Raw genomic sequence first — 17,529 nt, forward strand, 5'->3', positions numbered from 1 at the left:
GAGGGGGAGCAGATGTCATCATATTTCCTCCATGACTTCTACTTACTTATAACCAACCTCGCAAAGTTGGCAAATTTTGGTGCCTTCGTAGTAAGAAAGAAACAAGCCGAGTCATCCATCGGAATCGGGACAGCACTGTGTATGCAAAGAGACACAGGACGCTTACTCAGGACTTTTTCAGAGTCAAAAAGGGGTGGAACCAAAATCAAAACCAGCATCACCCGCCACAGCTGTGCATGGCCGGCCGAGTCAGGTCAGCCTCACGAGGGTAAAATGTTGATCCAACCCGCATGTTGATGTACAAAGGATTTGTAATGAAGGGGAATGATTACCTGTATTTACAGAGAGAACCTGAAGGCTGACAGGCCTGTGTTTATAACACCACGTTGGCCAACAGCTGTCCAGTGCGTTTGACGTGGAGCAGACCAGGGTGTGCTGACAACATCTATTTGCAAAACAGCTAGGGTGCTGACGACATCCATTGCTACGTGTGTGACAAGGATGGACCACCAGACCTGAAACTGTACTGATTCGGAAAATAAATCTCAGGATGATATACAATAGAACATAATGCTACCTAAAAACTTTAAATCCAGTGACAAAGTCATAATCAATGAACACATATTATTAGGGTTAAATGCAGTTTCATTTTGATATTAACCCTTAGAGAACCGACCTCCGGCTGGCGGCCCAAGAGGTCATTCTTTCCATGATCCTGTGTAAATAGATCTTAAATAAAAACCATAATAGCTAGAGCATTCCTTCTCACTGCAGCAGAAAGCTCTGTCGTGCCACACTCCACTGAATTCCTATGGGTGATGTCAAGTGACTTTAATAATAATAATTTAATAATGTATACTCTATTAATCCCGCATGGGGAAATTACAATTTACACACTGTTGTTATTACACACAGGCCTGAATTACACACACATGCTCAGTACCTATACATGCGAGATGTCAGAGGGGGGGGCTGGTTTTGGTGCCTTGCTTAAGAGCACCTTGGCAGTGCCCAGGAGGAGAACTGGAACCTCTCTACCAGTCCACCACCATACGTTGGTCCATATGGGGACTCTGAACCAGCAACCCACCGGTTCCCAACCCAACTAAAAAAAGCTGGCCGATGCCCATCTTTAAATGTTTTTTTTTAAAAACATTTTTTAAGATATTTAAAAGAAGTAGAGGGGAATCTTTCAAACTGACCTCTTTCTGCATGGCCTATTTCTTGCTTAAAATGTTTTCAGGAACACGTTTAGGTGAACTATTTTTGTAAAATATGAGATCGTACACCTATCTGGAAGAAGGCAGACCCACGTGACGCATTTGCCCAATCAGCTGCCAGTGAATCACTGATGTAATACGTCATGCAGAATGGGATCTGGGTGTGAGTCTTTGCGCCATTACCTTCTATGATAACTTCTGGAGTGCTACGAAGTATTTTCTTCATGTTTCTACATTTAGAAATCTTTGTGTTCATTTTGTAATATTTGATGAAAACACCAATTTTTGTATTTAGTTTTAGTGATGACACAGTTAAATACTTATTTTTGGGGGACTTTCCTCCTTTCATTTTTTTTACAGGACAGTTAGTTGAGAGAGGGGGAAGACATGCAGGAAATCGTCACATGTAGGATTTGAACCCTGAACCTCTACATCGAGACACACTGAACCAACCTGACCTCCCAATTTAAAGACTTTTAATAAGTCTTATGCTTTATTGAACTGCATAACCTTTCATCTTAAGTTGTACTGATTTTAGGAATATGGAGCATTCACATTTTGAGAGATGACATCACAACAAGCAACAATCCCAGTGTAGGCACTGGGCGGAGTATTTCTATTGCAGAGTTCAAAGGTTTGGAGGCACATTGACGCTCAACGCTAAGGACACGCAAAACACACCGCTAGATCTCCACCTTGAGTAAACCAAGATGTCAGCGCAGTGGGATGACAGCGTAGAAGAGAAAGGAGCTCTGTGCTGCGCTGCCAGTGAGGCTGACGTGTGCTCTTTAAATGTTCGCCAAGCAAAACAGTGAGAGGCGATGGTCCTGCTCTATACTAATTGAATCAGCGTGCACTGCTGCTGGTCAGGACGACCTTTTTGCAGCAGTAGATTGACTCCCGGCTTCAGGGAGCATTAATAACACAGCGCACAAGCACATGCGGACACATGTAGACAGTGAAGTGCATATGCAAAAGGTACAGGAATGGCTCAAGGGCTTTGGAGATCTGCTGTTGTCGAGTGGTTTGACAAGTTTGCAATGATAACTGAATGACACATTGGATACTCTGTAAAGTTCTATTTGTCTAGTGGTTTTCTTTTTTTTTCAAAAGTTTCTAATAGTCCAATGCAAACTTTAATAGATAAAGACATGTTGCTCAAATCCGTTGGTGGATTTAAAAAGGTCTCTGAAAGAGCAAAAAGATAAAGAAAGAAATAGCAAGATAATGTCAGAGTCTAGACTTAAGAAAGACATGTCATGGCTGCTCTGACTTTGCTTGGAGAATACATGCTCCTATAAAGTCAACAGCGGCCAAACTTCCATGTTGGTCAGAAATAAGATGTCATTAATCACTCAGCATGCACTTCTCTGCTTGTTATTACTTATGCTGTAACGGCAAATAGTTAAACTTCCTCTCTGATAAACACAAGTGTTCACAGTGAATCTAATGAAACAAATGTGCTGTTTACACAATCTTGATGTCATACCTGTACTACAGGGTGGCTTCCACACAGCGCCTTCACCGCCCCGCGGCTGCCTTCAGTCTCATAGTGGGCCCTGTGGTGGGACTTTGGCTGCACCTCGATCTGTAGGTTGTACGGGCCGGAGCAGGACGGAAGCTGCCAGTCAAGAGCTGGCATCGATGGGCTGCAATTACATGACACATTTTTATTAGGATAAAATAACAAGGCACACAATGTCTGTTTCCTACTCTACCACTGATTTATATCATAGGAAAGGAACTTGTATCTAGTCCATGCAAGATTTGAACTTTCTGTGCTAAAAACTCAGCATCTAATATTCTCTGCTTAGAATAAAACCTGGAACATGGTTTTGTTTCTTTCTTTCTTTCTGTATTTAATTCTATTGTATTCTATTATTTAAACCATAGTCCCATTTGATGGGCCCATGTAGTAACAGCGTGGTTGAGTTTTTTTTTTTTTTCCATGGTTACTGGAATTAAAAAGTTCCAAACTTGCTTTTAAAATTAGCCTCAAATTAGGACACTTTGTTGTAATCCAACTGGCTTGAGCCTTCTCCATTTCATCATGCTCTGTAATCTAATCAATTGAAGTCATTTGTTGACATGTGGAATTCCTTTGGCCTGGGTAATAATTAGTGGCCCTTTTTATCAAAAATAAATGAGAGACGAATGTGGCCTGGTTACGCAGCAGTGTGTTTTCTGTTATGGTGTGACAGTTGGAAACAGACACGGGGGAGTTAGGTGAGTGACAGTGGGTGGGCACACATTTCTAGGGCACAAAAACAAAACTGGCAAATGTCTTTTCACACAATTATTGATACAATTATTTTCCATTCCAAATGAATGATGGTATAATTCGAAAAAACACAGCCACACAAGCATTGCAGACAATAGTGTTATACCATGGAAGAAGGTCAGCAGCACACCCTGCCTTGGAGCATGAGATCTCTTTCTCAGAGCTACAGCTGGCCTCTCTTAACAGCATTGTTCTCGAGATGGAGAGTCAGAGCTTCCCATGTGAACACCGTGGAGATATCTAAACCAAAACAAACATTTGCAAGACAATATTTCGATACGCCGGATGCCTGGTGAAGCCAAAGCCCTGACCCGGAGAGTGGCTCAACTGAAAACAATCTCTGGCATCTTTGTGCAACTTGCGGGCTGTTTGTTGACCCAAAACGAACCGATTTCCCCCCGCGGGGCTTTATCTGCCCAGTCAGTGCATGACATCAGGTTTGCTGCACAGAAAGAGATGGGCTGATGGCGCGACAGACCACAGCAGCGAGCCGGCTGATTAACGCACAGGCTGCTTCCCCTTCAGTCGGGCCTGTCAGCAATACTTCCTGTGGCCCGCTATCTTAATCAAACACTTGATTTCCGACAGGCGAGCGTGTTATTGGCTTGGGAAAAAGAGACACAATTGAAATGAAAAGGCTTGTTTTGGTCAAAAGTCAAAATCAATGATGATTGTGTCCGTATGCGTTTTTTTATGTTTTTGTAAGGGTTGATATAGCAACAATGCCACACACATGCTGGGCATCTCCACCCTGTGAAATATGACTTATGAAATAGTTTTGATCTTCAAAGGGAACTCCTTTGGAAGTGAAGAGCTTACAACTTTTGGATTTCTTTCTTTTGATAAGGTCTTTTGATAAGAAGATTAAAAACTAAAACTGAAATATGTAGAGCTGCACAGCTTAATTAATCGATTCATTGGTTAGTTCTACTATCAAATTAACCGCCAACTATTTTGATAATAGATTCATCGGTTTGAGTCATTTTCTTACCAACTGATTCTAGCTTCTTTAATGGGAATATTTTCTAATTTCTTTACTCATCTATTCCTTTTATGACATTTTATAGACCAAACAACTAATCAATGAATCAAGAAAACAATCAACAGATTAATCGATAGTTGCAGTCCTAGAAATCTGGTTCTTGCAATACATTAACACTAAAATGGAAATGAGAAGAGAACAACGGGACAAAGTAGTGGCATGATGGATTGTGATTCCTTTGCACTGTCTGAAAAATACTAAAGTATTCCTTAGACGTACTACTGGGTTGGTTTAACCACGGTTTGCTGAGCTGCTGAAACGGCTCCACCTACCTGAGGTAAGGCTTGGGTTTAGACCAGGAGTACGGATGCTGTGGAACATCCAGGAACCCTCCACAGTAGTTCTCCTTCTTGACGGCCAGGCGGGAGGGGTAGTCCTCATGGCAGAGCTCCCCATCAAGACCCAGCACTTCGCCAGTAGGCTCAACCTTCAGGCTCATGGAGTGGTCCAGCATGGTCTTCCTTGTTTTGATTGGGATACCCTCCCCCATGTCTACCACTCCATCTGTGGTCAGAGCGTTGATGGCGGCCACGATGGCAGAGTTGGTGTACTGGTTGGTGTTGTCGAGCCAGTTCTCATCTGTGATGCTGACCTTGGGGGAGCCATGTGGGGATGGGACGGGTGATTGCTTGGGGGAGCAGGATGTCTGACGGTAGGTGGTGCCATTGAAGCTGTACTTTCTCTTCCCTATGCTTCCGCCGTTGACTCCGCTGCCGCCGCTGCAGGACGGGGAGTTAGGCCTGGAGCCACGAAGTTGTGTCGGCCAGCCTTCCTCGGCCACGGCTCCTATCTGAGGAGAGGTGGAGGGGGAATGGTGTGGGGAAGCCACAGGACCGCTGGCATGTGGGCAAGACATTAGAGAAGATGAGCCTTTGGGAGAAACGCAGGGAGACTGCCAGGGGGAGTTCTGTGAGGAGTTGTCGTAGTTGTAGAAGCCGGACTCGTAAGAAGAAGTCTCTGAGTTACAGCTGCGTGAGGAAATGCTACTCGCAGGGCTGAGGCAACTGGGGTCACGGTAGCCGTCTGCATTGGGCAGCGTCAGCGTCACAATGGAGTTCACGCCTCGCTTGATGATGTGGTCCTCAGTGCTGCTCTCTTCGACCTCATCCTCGGGGTACTGGCTGTAGGCAGTGATCTCAATACGGGGGCTTTCCAGAGCCGGGGCCCCATTGGGTCTCAGGCCGTGGGGCAGGTAGTAGCCTGATGCTGCATGGTTATCATTTTGGAGGCTGTAGTCTGTTTGGTGGCAAGAGGAAATGGAGATGACTGGGCTGGACTGTAAGGTGTGGTAGTGATTGGCCATACAGGGGTTACCCATGCCCAGTGGAAGGGACAGGCTGACATTTGGTGTGTAGCTGTATGCATCTGAAAAAAAGAAGCATATTGTAAGCATATGGAAGTATAGTATATGACAACACGCCACTGCAAATGCTCTCTGATTACATTTTAAAACAATACCCCAACACAAATGTTAACAATACGTCCCGCAGTAAATGACTGCCTCCCTTTTTTATATACATCTGAGGAAGCTTAGCAATCATCTCAAAGCAGTTACCGTATGTGGTTGCTGTGTAGTCGCAAGTTGCACAGCCACTCTGTTTGTTTGATCAGTTCATCTAAGGCTCTATTTGGCACTCCCTGCCGTCATATGTACTCCACACAAATTCCTCCAGCAGCGCTGATGGATGCTTTATTTGATTGATTGCATCACTCACTGGGTGAATTAGGCCCTCCCCTGTGAAAAACTGACAGCACTCTCGCATCGCTCTGAGCTTGTGATTAAGTCAAAGGGAGTTTGCTACAGCGTTACACACAGATGCGCCGCAGTGCACACACAAACAAAGGGTAGGCACAAGCACGCAAAATCACAGGCACACCAGTGCAATGACAACTGGAAGCACATGCAGCCTTGCAGGTATGCCACTTTAGTTAGCATTGTGGATGTGTCAGAAGTTGTAAACCTCATGACAGCCTTTTTATTGATAATGTCAGTGAGGCTACAAGTGGTAAAAGAATGAATACCATTCGGTCTGAAACTCGATGGAGGGCATTCCCCTTAAAGCAGCGTTCTATATTTGTTAACCACAATGCTGTGCATCACATGAACTGATGAATCTGTCACACACCACATAATATGTGGGTAGGCAGTCTAAAATTAGTTTACACAAGTCTATTTTCAGAGCGGATTACGAGATACGCATCAGACAAGTTCAGTATACCACAAGTTCAGTCACACCTTTCATTACTTCTGACACATAGTCACAAAACCTAGACTTCAGAACGTGATACAATTCAAATTAAACTAGTAATCGCTAAATGCAGAGCCATTTACAGTCCTACACAGAAACACACTGAGATCTGAAGTCTTTCTGATCCCAGTACACAGGAGTGCCCTCACACTGTGCAATGTACAGGACATACAATGTAGTAAAGACACCCTGCACTGTACCCACCTGTCTCTGGTTCATTGTGGACACCTTGGCTGTACTCAAACAGATAGCTGAAATCAAGCTCTTGCTCTTCATGCTGGGAACTCATCTCCACCCTAGTCAATATAAGTTTCAGCATAAAAAACTAGCTCTCCTCTGACGTGCTTCTCTTCTGGTTTAGTCTCTTCTGGCGTTGAACAGATAATCTCCTGCCCACTCCACCCGGTGTGACACACCTCATTACTTCAGGCCTGACTGACTTTGCTCAGAGTTGCAGCTGTTATTCTTCTTCCCTTTTGAATGTATACATGATCAGTGCCGCAGCATACTTGACTTGACTTCTTCTACCACCCACTCAAACACACACTGGGACTTTCACTCCTGTGTGCCTCATGATCTTGAAACTTGGCTTTTTCCGGGTCACACGCATCACATCTGCTGAACTAATCAAATGATACCAGATCATAATTAACGGGACAAAAAAGCAAATGAAAGAAAGAGAAAATGACTCACTCTTGCACTCAAAGTCAAAGCATCTGCAATTGTTTGCAGTGCATTTAAAATGCGGTGTAAAGCAGTCCATTCGAAAAACACTATCACACAGATTATACCGTGCTCTTTCTGTCCGCCACAATTTTACTTAATTATGCTATCACGATCAAAACACTCTGTCCCCACAACCAAACCAGCGTGACTAAAGAATGGATGGGGGGATTGTGGTGTAGGCTGGGGCTCAGACTGACAGGACCTCAGGGAGAGATAGGTGGTCGCCCACAGAAGTCATCTGCAGCCCCTGGAACTAAGAACCCAGGAGCCACTTATCACACATGGCTGACTATGGGCTATGGCAAAACACCAGTAAAGTGTGTGTATATGTGTGTGTGTGAGTGCGTGTGTGTCTCGTGCTTGCATCTGCTGTACGTCTGAGTTTATGTATGCTTTTATGTGTAATAATAAAGCAGGTCTTGGCATACTGCTGAAACTGTATGTGGTTAGGCACGTCTCAAGCTAGCTAAACCAGGGATCTCTAAGCGCACAGATCGCAACTTTCTATCTCTCTCTCTCTCTCTCTCTCTCTCTCTCACACACAAACACACACACACACATGTATCTGCACACACACACACACACACAGATGTCTGTTACCAATTATAAGGCTTTGGACTGAGGGACTGAAATGAATAATAATACAGCCCGCACCCGTCCGTCTGAAACCTCAAAGACAAAATGAAATTATCAAAATCCACAAAAAGCCAGTTACATCAGCACTGGAAGACTCTGTGAATTATGACAAGACAGACTGTCGATGACTTCTGATGGACCAAATCAAATTTTGCTACCACAAATGCAGACTCAAAGAGCTTAAAAACAAACAAACAAGACTTTCCTTCTAATGGTACGGCTGACTCATCCTCCGAGATAAAGTATCTCCAGAATCTCATCATACCCAGAGATGTTGCTGTTATTTGGTTGACCTCTGTGCATTTGGAGAATAGACAATCTCCCTGATTTTGAATAAGCGCTTAGAAATATCAAAGTATTGTCAGCTTGTTATACCTGTTACTATAAGAGGAGTGCAGGTGACAGCCACAGTGTAACCCTGATCAACATGTTGAACATGTCGAGAAGCACCTGCAAAGACAGCTGCTGGAGACACCTAATGGTGTGGATGTAAAATGGGTGCATGGCACTCATAGTTAAGTGAGTGCTAATTTGATCCTCTTGCAGAGCAAAGAGCATGCAAAAGGTGTTTAGGCCTACCATTTATTTGGTGACATCTTTTGAAAACAGCTGTCACACTGCCATCCAAAATGCACAGTTTGAACATGCAATAACTAGGAATGGTTCATCAAAAATTTACAATATAATACTTATTATCATATTTTATTCCGCCATATGCTATTTTATTTTATTTTTAATGCACAAGCCTACTTACATTCAGAAATAAAAATAACTGTCAGTTCACCAACACTGACAGCTCTTTTTCACTGTAGTATGACCTTACCAAATGCTTAGAAATCAAAGGAGTAGCCTACGGCTACGCCAGCAAATTCATTTCTGATCACTGTATGAAACACTGCGTCGAAATGAAAGCAATATGTTTTTACCTTCTTCTGCAGACTTCATATCGGCGGCGAGAGAGGTGAGAAACTGGAGTCCCCGATCCTTACCGGCTGCTGTTCCAAAGCTGAACTTGGAAGTGCCGCTCAGGCAGAAGGTATCCTGCATTCAACAAGCGGTGCGCAACTTTCTCCGGCTGTGAGACTGTGAGGAGCAACCGCCAATGACACTGTTGCAAGAGCTAGATCACTTCACACACCATCACATAAAACCATAATTTGCAGCGAAGTTAAAGCAAAGCGAGTGTACAGCTTGGAAGCACAGCGCGGCGGACGGTGCGCACCAAGCGGCCGGGGGGGGGAGCGCGTACTGTCGGATGTGGAGAGGGCGCAGGTAGGGGTGCTACGTTAACCGCGGTGGAGGTGAGTTTGGCTCTCTCTTCAGCCCAATGAAGGTTTTCAAGAGACTCCCAAGGTCGATGACGCGGCGCGGTATGTCAGAGGGGCCGGCTCCGGTGCTTTTAAAGCTGGAAAACACCCTCCGTCCTCCAGTCAGTGCGCCGCCCATCCAGGGATGACGCGACCGGCTCCTGCAACCTCCTGGACCGCCTGATGATGTCTTCTACCCTGGGATCCCATCGGTGGAGGCGGGAGGTGTGTGTGTGTGAGTGTGTGTGTGTGTGTGTGTGTGTGTGTGAGAAAGAGTGACAGAGAGAGACCCAAAAGTTTGTTCTACAGTCTAAATTTTTTAACATCTCTTTGCTAAATTTTGTCAATATTGTACTACAGTGAAAACTGTAGCTACGTATCTAATTCAGTCTTAGATTAAAATGATATTTCAATTCTAAAACAAGGTATATAAGTCAAAATAGATGCTCCGTGACCCTGACGTTTTTGTACTAAAAATATTTAACAAAAATCTCATCACGAGGTCGATTTTGATTGTGCCCTTCCCACTGTTCCGCAGTCCATGGAAGAGTGAGGAAGAGTTGTTGAATTTTAGATGTGAAATCATCATTCTCTTTCTTCCATGACGGCTTTAATATTAACAGAGAATTTCAGTTTTATGATTGACATTGTATTGGTTAAAGTCACTATGAGGAAGTCCCTTTGGAGTATCATTATTATAGTAGCATAATTATAAGGGTGGCTATAGCTCAGTGGCAGCTACTGTATATTATTAGGAGACATGCAACGAATATCATTCTCCCCAATGTTTTTGAGTAGCTGACCCTGACCTGTGACTTCCGTACAGAGGAAGGGGAGGGGGAGGGGGAATGGTGTGTGTGTGTGTGTGTGTGTGGGGGGGGGGGGGGGGGGGGGTCTCCTCCACCAAAAACAAAGTATCACATTGCAGTACTTTCTACTGATATGACTATAATATCCTTCCTCGTTAATGCTGGCAGTGGTGTTATTATATCAGCATGAACATCATTCAAACAGTCGGCGTTTCGCCGTGATTGAAATCAAAACACGAATGCTCTCAAGTTTCATATCCAAATGTGTTTTCCTCATGTTCAAGGAGGAAATACGGTTTTCACAGATTGGCCCAGAATAAATATCGTGAACCACCAAGAGCACAAAAACGCCGCGTTCTCCATCTCTGCTTTCCACTACTTTTTATCAAGTCAGTCCCCGGTGAGTCGGTGGGCACAAAGCCTTCTGCTCTGCCTATGTTAAGGGAAATAATTGGGCTTTCAACTTAGTTCCTTAATTGCACTCCTATTACCATTCATCAAAGTAATAGTTCCCATTATATGACTTTGTTGTAATACTTTGGGGTTAATTATATAAACTGATACAGGTAAGGTGAAAACACATGGACGTGTCATTAGATACATAACAGCATGCACACATTGCATATTAATACATTCAAAGATACATTGCTAAGTATTAAATTAACACTTACAGTATATACTTGGCTACGGGGATTTCCAAATAGAAACAGAAGCACTTGGCAGAAGAATGGAGTTTTAATATTCGTAATGATAATGTGTCATCATCATACTTGATGGGGCTTTTAAAATGAACAGAGTCTGGTGAGGGGTACCGTTGAATGGATATCTTTTTGGCAAGTGCAAAGCACTGAAAATAGAGTCTCCATTATGTGAGCTACAAATAGTTTGGAAATGATCATGACAAGTAAAAAAAAAAAAAAAACTCCATACAACAAGTAGAGCAGAAGGATCGCTGAGTGCTGGTAGCTGCCATGAGTGCAATTAACAATGGCTTAGACAAGCTACAATGTAATTCCTTTTGAACGGGGGCCAGATTTAAAGAGAAAAATGACTCCTGTGAGTCTGAAATGGAGCTGGGAAGCTCGGGGATGATCGCACATAATCAGAAGCAGACTGCGTTTTGGGGGCAGGCAGGCAGGCTGTGGGGCAAGCGTAAGCTGCCTGCACGGGGGGAAAGTAATAGTACGCTGTGTTTTTGCCTACAGTAGCTCTCTGGCGTCAGCTGCGGCTTGGCCGACGGGAACGTGTGTGAGCTCAAAGATGAAAAAGCAGCATCACATACTTGAGGAGATGAATTATGATACAAACCATGGGTAGGGGGGGGAAAAGGAAAAGTTGCCACACAACTGACTGACACTGTCACTGGCATGGGCTTACCTTATAGTTGTTGAACAACTTTAAAACCCTGTGGTGTGGCATGGTTCAACGGCCGTCTGAAGGCTTATCTTGATGGATTCTGTGCTACTGAGGAATGTACCATTAGTGTCTGTCAACAAAAGTCAGAGCGCTTCAGACCATCGACAGCAACAGACATTTACGCCATCAGGTCCTTAAGCAGTCTATACTTCATTATAAAGATGTGTGTGATCTAAAAACCTGATGGTGTAATTCTTCTCATAATGTATGTAAAGTAACTTTACCTTTTGGTCAGGATCAGTCCATGTGTGTGATTCAGGCTTAGGTTCAAATCCCTGCATACGTTTAACTACACATGAGGTAAGGTTTTTGTGTAAAAAATATCCATACTGAGACTATGCTGACTTGCCAAAATACACCCTACAGTATTGGACACTGCTGCACATGCAGGAAGGGCCAAATCATAACTTATCCTGTTCATATCCACCTCTTTTTGTTTGAGTTTCAACTATTAGCCATACCCAAAATGTAAAAGAACTGCAATATCATGTATGTATGTGTGTGTGTGTGTGTGTGTATGAATGTGTGTGTGTTTGTATGTATGTGTGTGTGTGTGTGTATGTGTGTGTGTGTGTGTGTGTGTCTATTGTATGCATGTATGTTTGTGTGCGTGAACGTATGCATGTGCATGCATATGCTGTATGTATGTGTGTGTGTATGTATGTATATACTGTATGTACTGTATGTATGTATGTATGTATGTGTTTCTTAATGTATGTGGCTTCATTTGAAACCTACAATCATCAAGTTCCTGAAATTATAGTTATAATAATAATAATAATAATAATAATAATAATAATAATAATAATAATAATAATAATAATAATAATAATAATCATAATAATAATAATCATAATAATAATAATCATAATAATAATAATCATAATAATAATAACCTATAAATAAGTAATTTACAGACGTTTCTATTTCTAAGTATTACACTTTACACAAAAAAAGGTGATCTCTGAATGGCATTTGGAGCCACAGTGCAGCTTTACTTCATACATTATACTGTATGATGCACCAATCATCTTACTATTACTTCTCTTATCCCTTTACATTTTCTTTGACAGCACTTCTGTCGGAGTTTGTCTTTCTGTCTATCTGACCTAATACTTTGATTAGCTACACATTATGTGGAAAGCTTAAGCTCTAAACAGGTTGTGTAAAGCATCCGGAAAGAATTGGCCTTCACTTCACATCTTCTCTTGGAGTGTAGAATTCTAATTTATTGTGCTGCTCCATCTGGCCCTGTGACACTGCACGTACTGAGCCGCCACAACATGTCTGCGGAGACCATTAGAGACACACTACGTCTTGCGCTCAGATTTATGAGCGGCTCGCTCCTCGCTCGCGTTATTTCACAGAAAATAATCATTGCTCGTGTCTCGTAAGCAGACACGCTGCTTTTACATATGCACAGATTGAGATGATGATGTTGTGTTCTTTGTTTTGCACTTTTCCCTTTCCTTTCCTTGTTCCATCCCGTAAAGCAAGGCTATTTGTTGAGCCAAAACCCCAGATCAAGGTTGTCCTCCTGTTTTCTGCTGTTGGTGTATTGCTTCAGTTTGAAGCATTACTGTCAGGGGACTGGACGTCTTTGCCAACCGTGCTAATTATATTATAAATGACAAAAGTGGGTTTTTCAGTACGCGTTCTGTACTTCATGCCAGTTCCTATAATGTTTACTACCCGTGGTTTGGCCCAGGCTACATCTTGGCATGGCCAGAAACTGTTTCTTAGAACTCTCCATAAAAATAAAAAAAATAAAAATGACACGTGAATGGCCAAAGTTGACAAGTATAAATAATCACACCTAAGGCTCTCAAAGCTGTGGGCTTCGTCTTGTTGTATTTGTTCGTCTAGACATCAGGAATGCCACCATTCGGATTTTTAAAAGCGAGCTTTAGGCAGATATTAATGTGGACACTAACAAGACATGCAAACCAAGAGAAGTGTAGCCAACTCTGGGTGAATCCCTGTGCTACATAACTTTCAAGGCTGAAAAAAACCCAAGCTCTTCCCTCAAAGCTGCACAGTTAATCCTCTCCTTTTTACAACATATAATTCATGTTTGACATATCCGGAGAAATGTGCACACTGGCATGTTGAGTTCCCTACACTATTATTATCTATTTTCTAAGTTTTTCTATGAGCCATGCAGCTTTTAATAGCTGTAAACACTCATTTGTGTGCACTCTGTTGATACAAGTTTTTTACTCAGCCGTGTTGAGCCCTGCAGAATCTGTGGCAGCTACAGACGCAATTACAAGTCATATCTTTTTCGTCTGATATAAGAGGCAATAGTGTCTGCGGTTAATGAAGGCAAGTTGTGAATGGCTGCGGTCAGATCCATCCTTTGGCTTAAGTGCTGCACACACGCACAGCCATTTGTACACACTTCCTCACTTCTCCTTTTCCCTTTGTTAGTATTTAGACACATGGAGGCGCATACTTCAGTGCTCACAAATGGAGAACTGCTTGGAGCTATCTTAGGCATGTCTGGACACTGCTGTATGTTTAGCTACTGGCTTTTTTCAGAGATTCCTCTTATGAGCAGGAAGTAACGTATGTCTGGAGCAGGGCTGTCATTGTCACACGGCCATTGACTAAGATTCTGTGCTGGAAGAAAAAAAGGGAAGGAGCGGTGTAGGGCTGGCACTTCGTTATGGCTGTTTACATGTTACACTTAAGACAGATCTTTTGTTTAACATGTGTCTGGGGACTAGTGAGATTAATGGAACACTTAAAATGATTAATACCCATAGAGCTTATATCATGCAACTGTGTTTAAATGATGTAAAAACATTGCAAAGGTATCCACAATTGGGGGTGGGAACCACAGGGTACCTCAGAATGAGATATGCAATACATGGCTAATAATAGCAAAATATTGCAATACAACAATTCTGCGATAATCGATACATTGCTAGACGAGTCTATAATGATATATCGGTCTAACTATCACTATTCCCATGAAAAGGTCAAGTGCTGGTTTCCTTTGTCCCATCAGTAGTATAAAAGCAGACTTTGGACTTTAAATTGGCTGGGGCATCTTTTATTCCCCTCAGTGTTGTTGGCCCTCTCATTGAAAACCTCTTCCTCTTCCCCTAGTTAACTTATGTTCAAGTTTTTCTCATTCATGTGTTGAGCGCCACCATGAGAAGCCATGAAATATAAACGCTGGGAGCAGGGAAATCTATTTAGAGCTCCTTATTTCTTGAATTAATATATTGCTATTGGTGCCAATGTATCGATTGCAGTATCGCACAGATGGCGATATATTGCCGTATCGCTATTTTGTTCCTCCCCTATCCAGAATACAAAACCTGAAATACAAGCCAGCAGTGACTACAACAGAAAACAAAATCTTAATATTAAGATAATGCTCTATCTATCTCCACAGGGTTAAAATACCTTCAGATTTTTATATTGGCCTGTTCCTGCACCCTATCAGTGTTGTTTTCTCTGCGACTGCTTTTGCTGACAGTCCAAGATGTGATAACAGCTCCGCCATGGGTACTGTATCTTACCCACATGTGTAGCTAATTCAAAACCTGTGGCTAATAACAGCTTCTATAGGTCAAAGACATATGACCTATGAGACAATTTTCCGACATCACTCGTAACGCAGATTATTACTCAGGCAAGACATCTGAGGAGGGCCATATTGTCAGTTTCAAACTAAACAGTACGATATGAGCTTTGTTTTTTTTCTAACTCAAACAAAATGTCTATCCATTCAGTTTTGTTGCAATCCTAGTAATGGTTATGGGATTATGAGGGCGGATGGTTTCATTTTTCTAGCCTATGACTGTCACATCCAGGTCCATTACGGTGATTTAAACTCAAGCATACATGCCAAGGCCATTTTTACTGCAGGGCTCTCCAGCTTGGCTGCTCTACATTAAAACACATTTATATAGTCCTGCACAGCCAGCGTCCTGCTTATACGAAGGGGTCACTCACAAAGCTGAGCTCAATCTCCCGGCGTCTTGAATCATTTTGTCGTATAAATACTAAAAGGTGATTTTTCACAGGCAGTCATTGTTTCCATTGCTGTTTTATCAAATGACGACAAGACAGGCGGGTTAGTGAGGTCTTGTATTTAAAGAAGAACGCAAGGCGCTCTGAATTAATCCACACTTACAATTAGCTAAGATTAGTTAGTTTTTGAGTTCCTTTTTGTTGGTTTCCACGTGCAGTTTCTTTGTTGGCCCTGCCTCTCTCTGTGTCTCCTGTGTTTTCCCCCTTCCCCTCCTGCCTACTGCTACCAGCTGACTACACACACCTGAGGGGTGTGTGTAGGGCGGCTGTGGCTCAGTGGTAGAGCGGGTGCCTGCCAATTGGAAGGTTTGTGGTTCGATCCCCGCCCCTGCAGTCATTGTCGAAGTGTCCTTGGGCAAGACCCTGAGTTGCCCCCGGTGCTGCGCATCGGAGTGTGAATGTGTGTGAATGTTTATCTGATGAGCAGGTGGCACCTTGTACTGCAGCCCCGGCCACAGTGTATGAATGTGTGTGAATGGTGAATGTTCCCTGTAGATGTAAAAGCGCTTTGAGCAGTTGTTAAGACTGGAAAAGCGCTATATAAATACAGCACATTTACATTTACCTGTTCTCCATTCCACCTTCACCTCTCCCGCCGCACACACCTGCCAGTCATCTACAATCGAGCCTGTCACTGCCCAATGTGAGGCGAGTGCAGATTTGAGTCGTATATGCGTCACTTTGCGAAAATAGAGTTAGCCTAGACGATGCTAACAAGAGATTTCTGTATTACAGTAAAAATGGACTTACTTAACGAAGTTGATTCACTGTCGGCTACATCCAACACAACAAGGTTGTCACTTGAATGGCGTTTGAGCTAACATTAGCAACCAAACAATCACAGATAGCTAAAGCGTTTTTGAAATGACTGCTAGCTTAGCTACAAGCTAGCAATCAAACACAACAAAGGCTGTCACTAGAATGGTGTTTTGAGCTAACATTAGCAACCAAACAATCATAGATAGCTAAAACGTTTTTGAAATGACTGCTAGCTTAGCTACAAGCTAGCAATCAAACACAACAAAGGCTGTCACTAGAATGGTGTTTTGAGCTAACACTAGCAACAGAAAAAATCATAGACAGCTAAAACGTTTTTGAAATGATTGCCATCTTCTGTTATTGTTTGTAATAAGAAAAATAAGTTATTTCATGGATTTCAAAAACTTCAGTAAGACAGTTATATGTCGTAAACCGTTCACATCTGAGCATGCGCGACTTAAATCTGCACTCTCCTCACATTGGCCGGTGACAGAGCCCACCACCCACTAACAATCTTCACTTGATCCTTGTCTCAAGCTCTCTTGTAGTACTTTGTTTTACTTACCTGTCTCAGTCTGTTACCCATTCTTCCCTCTCTTGTGTCTCTCCCCTGCAGCCATAATCTCCATACCTCCTTGTTGTCTCCAGTCAGATGGCTTCACCACTCGCTTCTCTCCTCCCGGCTCCCTGCTCCTTCCTGCCTCTGCTCTTGCTTCCAGCCTTCCCCTCTTCGACTCTTTTGTTCCCCCGGACTTCAGTGCCTCCTCCTCAGCTCCCTCGGCCCTGGTTCCCCCGCACTCCCCGAGCTTCTCGCCATTCTTCTGCAGCCCTCAGGTCCCTCACCATCCATTCCCAGGCCTCGCCATCCTACCCCAGCCCTCAAGTCCCTCGCCATCCATTCCCAGCCCTCGCCATCCAACCCCAGCCCTCAGGTCCCTCGCCATCCATTCCCAGCCCTTACCATCCTATCCCAGCCCTCAGGTCCCTCGCCATCCATTCCCAGCCCTCGCCATCCTACCCCAGCCCTCAGGTCCCTC

General features: G+C 43.3%; 1 protein-coding gene and 1 long non-coding RNA gene across 3 annotated transcripts in view; both read right to left on the bottom strand.

Moving 5' to 3' along the window:
- Positions 1-9,683, bottom strand: part of LOC117946387 (nuclear factor of activated T-cells, cytoplasmic 1-like) — a 64,710-nt gene extending 55,027 nt beyond the window's left edge. For both annotated transcript variants that reach the window (XM_034874511.1, XM_034874510.1), the window contains exons 1-3: positions 9,081-9,683; positions 4,816-5,908; positions 2,710-2,869 (exon numbers count right to left, since the gene is read on the bottom strand). In XM_034874511.1, coding sequence (XP_034730402.1) covers positions 2,710-2,869; positions 4,816-5,908; positions 9,081-9,201 — 1,374 coding nt within the window. In that variant the 5' untranslated portion in view covers positions 9,202-9,683. The remainder of the gene's footprint in view (positions 1-2,709; positions 2,870-4,815; positions 5,909-9,080) is intronic.
- A 6,202-nt stretch (positions 9,684-15,885) lies between these two features.
- Positions 15,886-16,335, bottom strand: LOC117946391. Its single transcript, XR_004657024.1, has 2 exons — positions 16,299-16,335; positions 15,886-15,977 (listed from the first exon to the last, which is right to left on the bottom strand). It is a non-coding gene; the product is annotated as an uncharacterized LOC117946391 (long non-coding RNA).
- Between the last annotated feature and the right edge of the window lie 1,194 nt (positions 16,336-17,529).

This window comes from Etheostoma cragini, chromosome 6, assembly GCF_013103735.1.
Source record: "Etheostoma cragini isolate CJK2018 chromosome 6, CSU_Ecrag_1.0, whole genome shotgun sequence".
Classification (NCBI taxonomy): Eukaryota; Metazoa; Chordata; class Actinopteri; order Perciformes; family Percidae; genus Etheostoma; species Etheostoma cragini.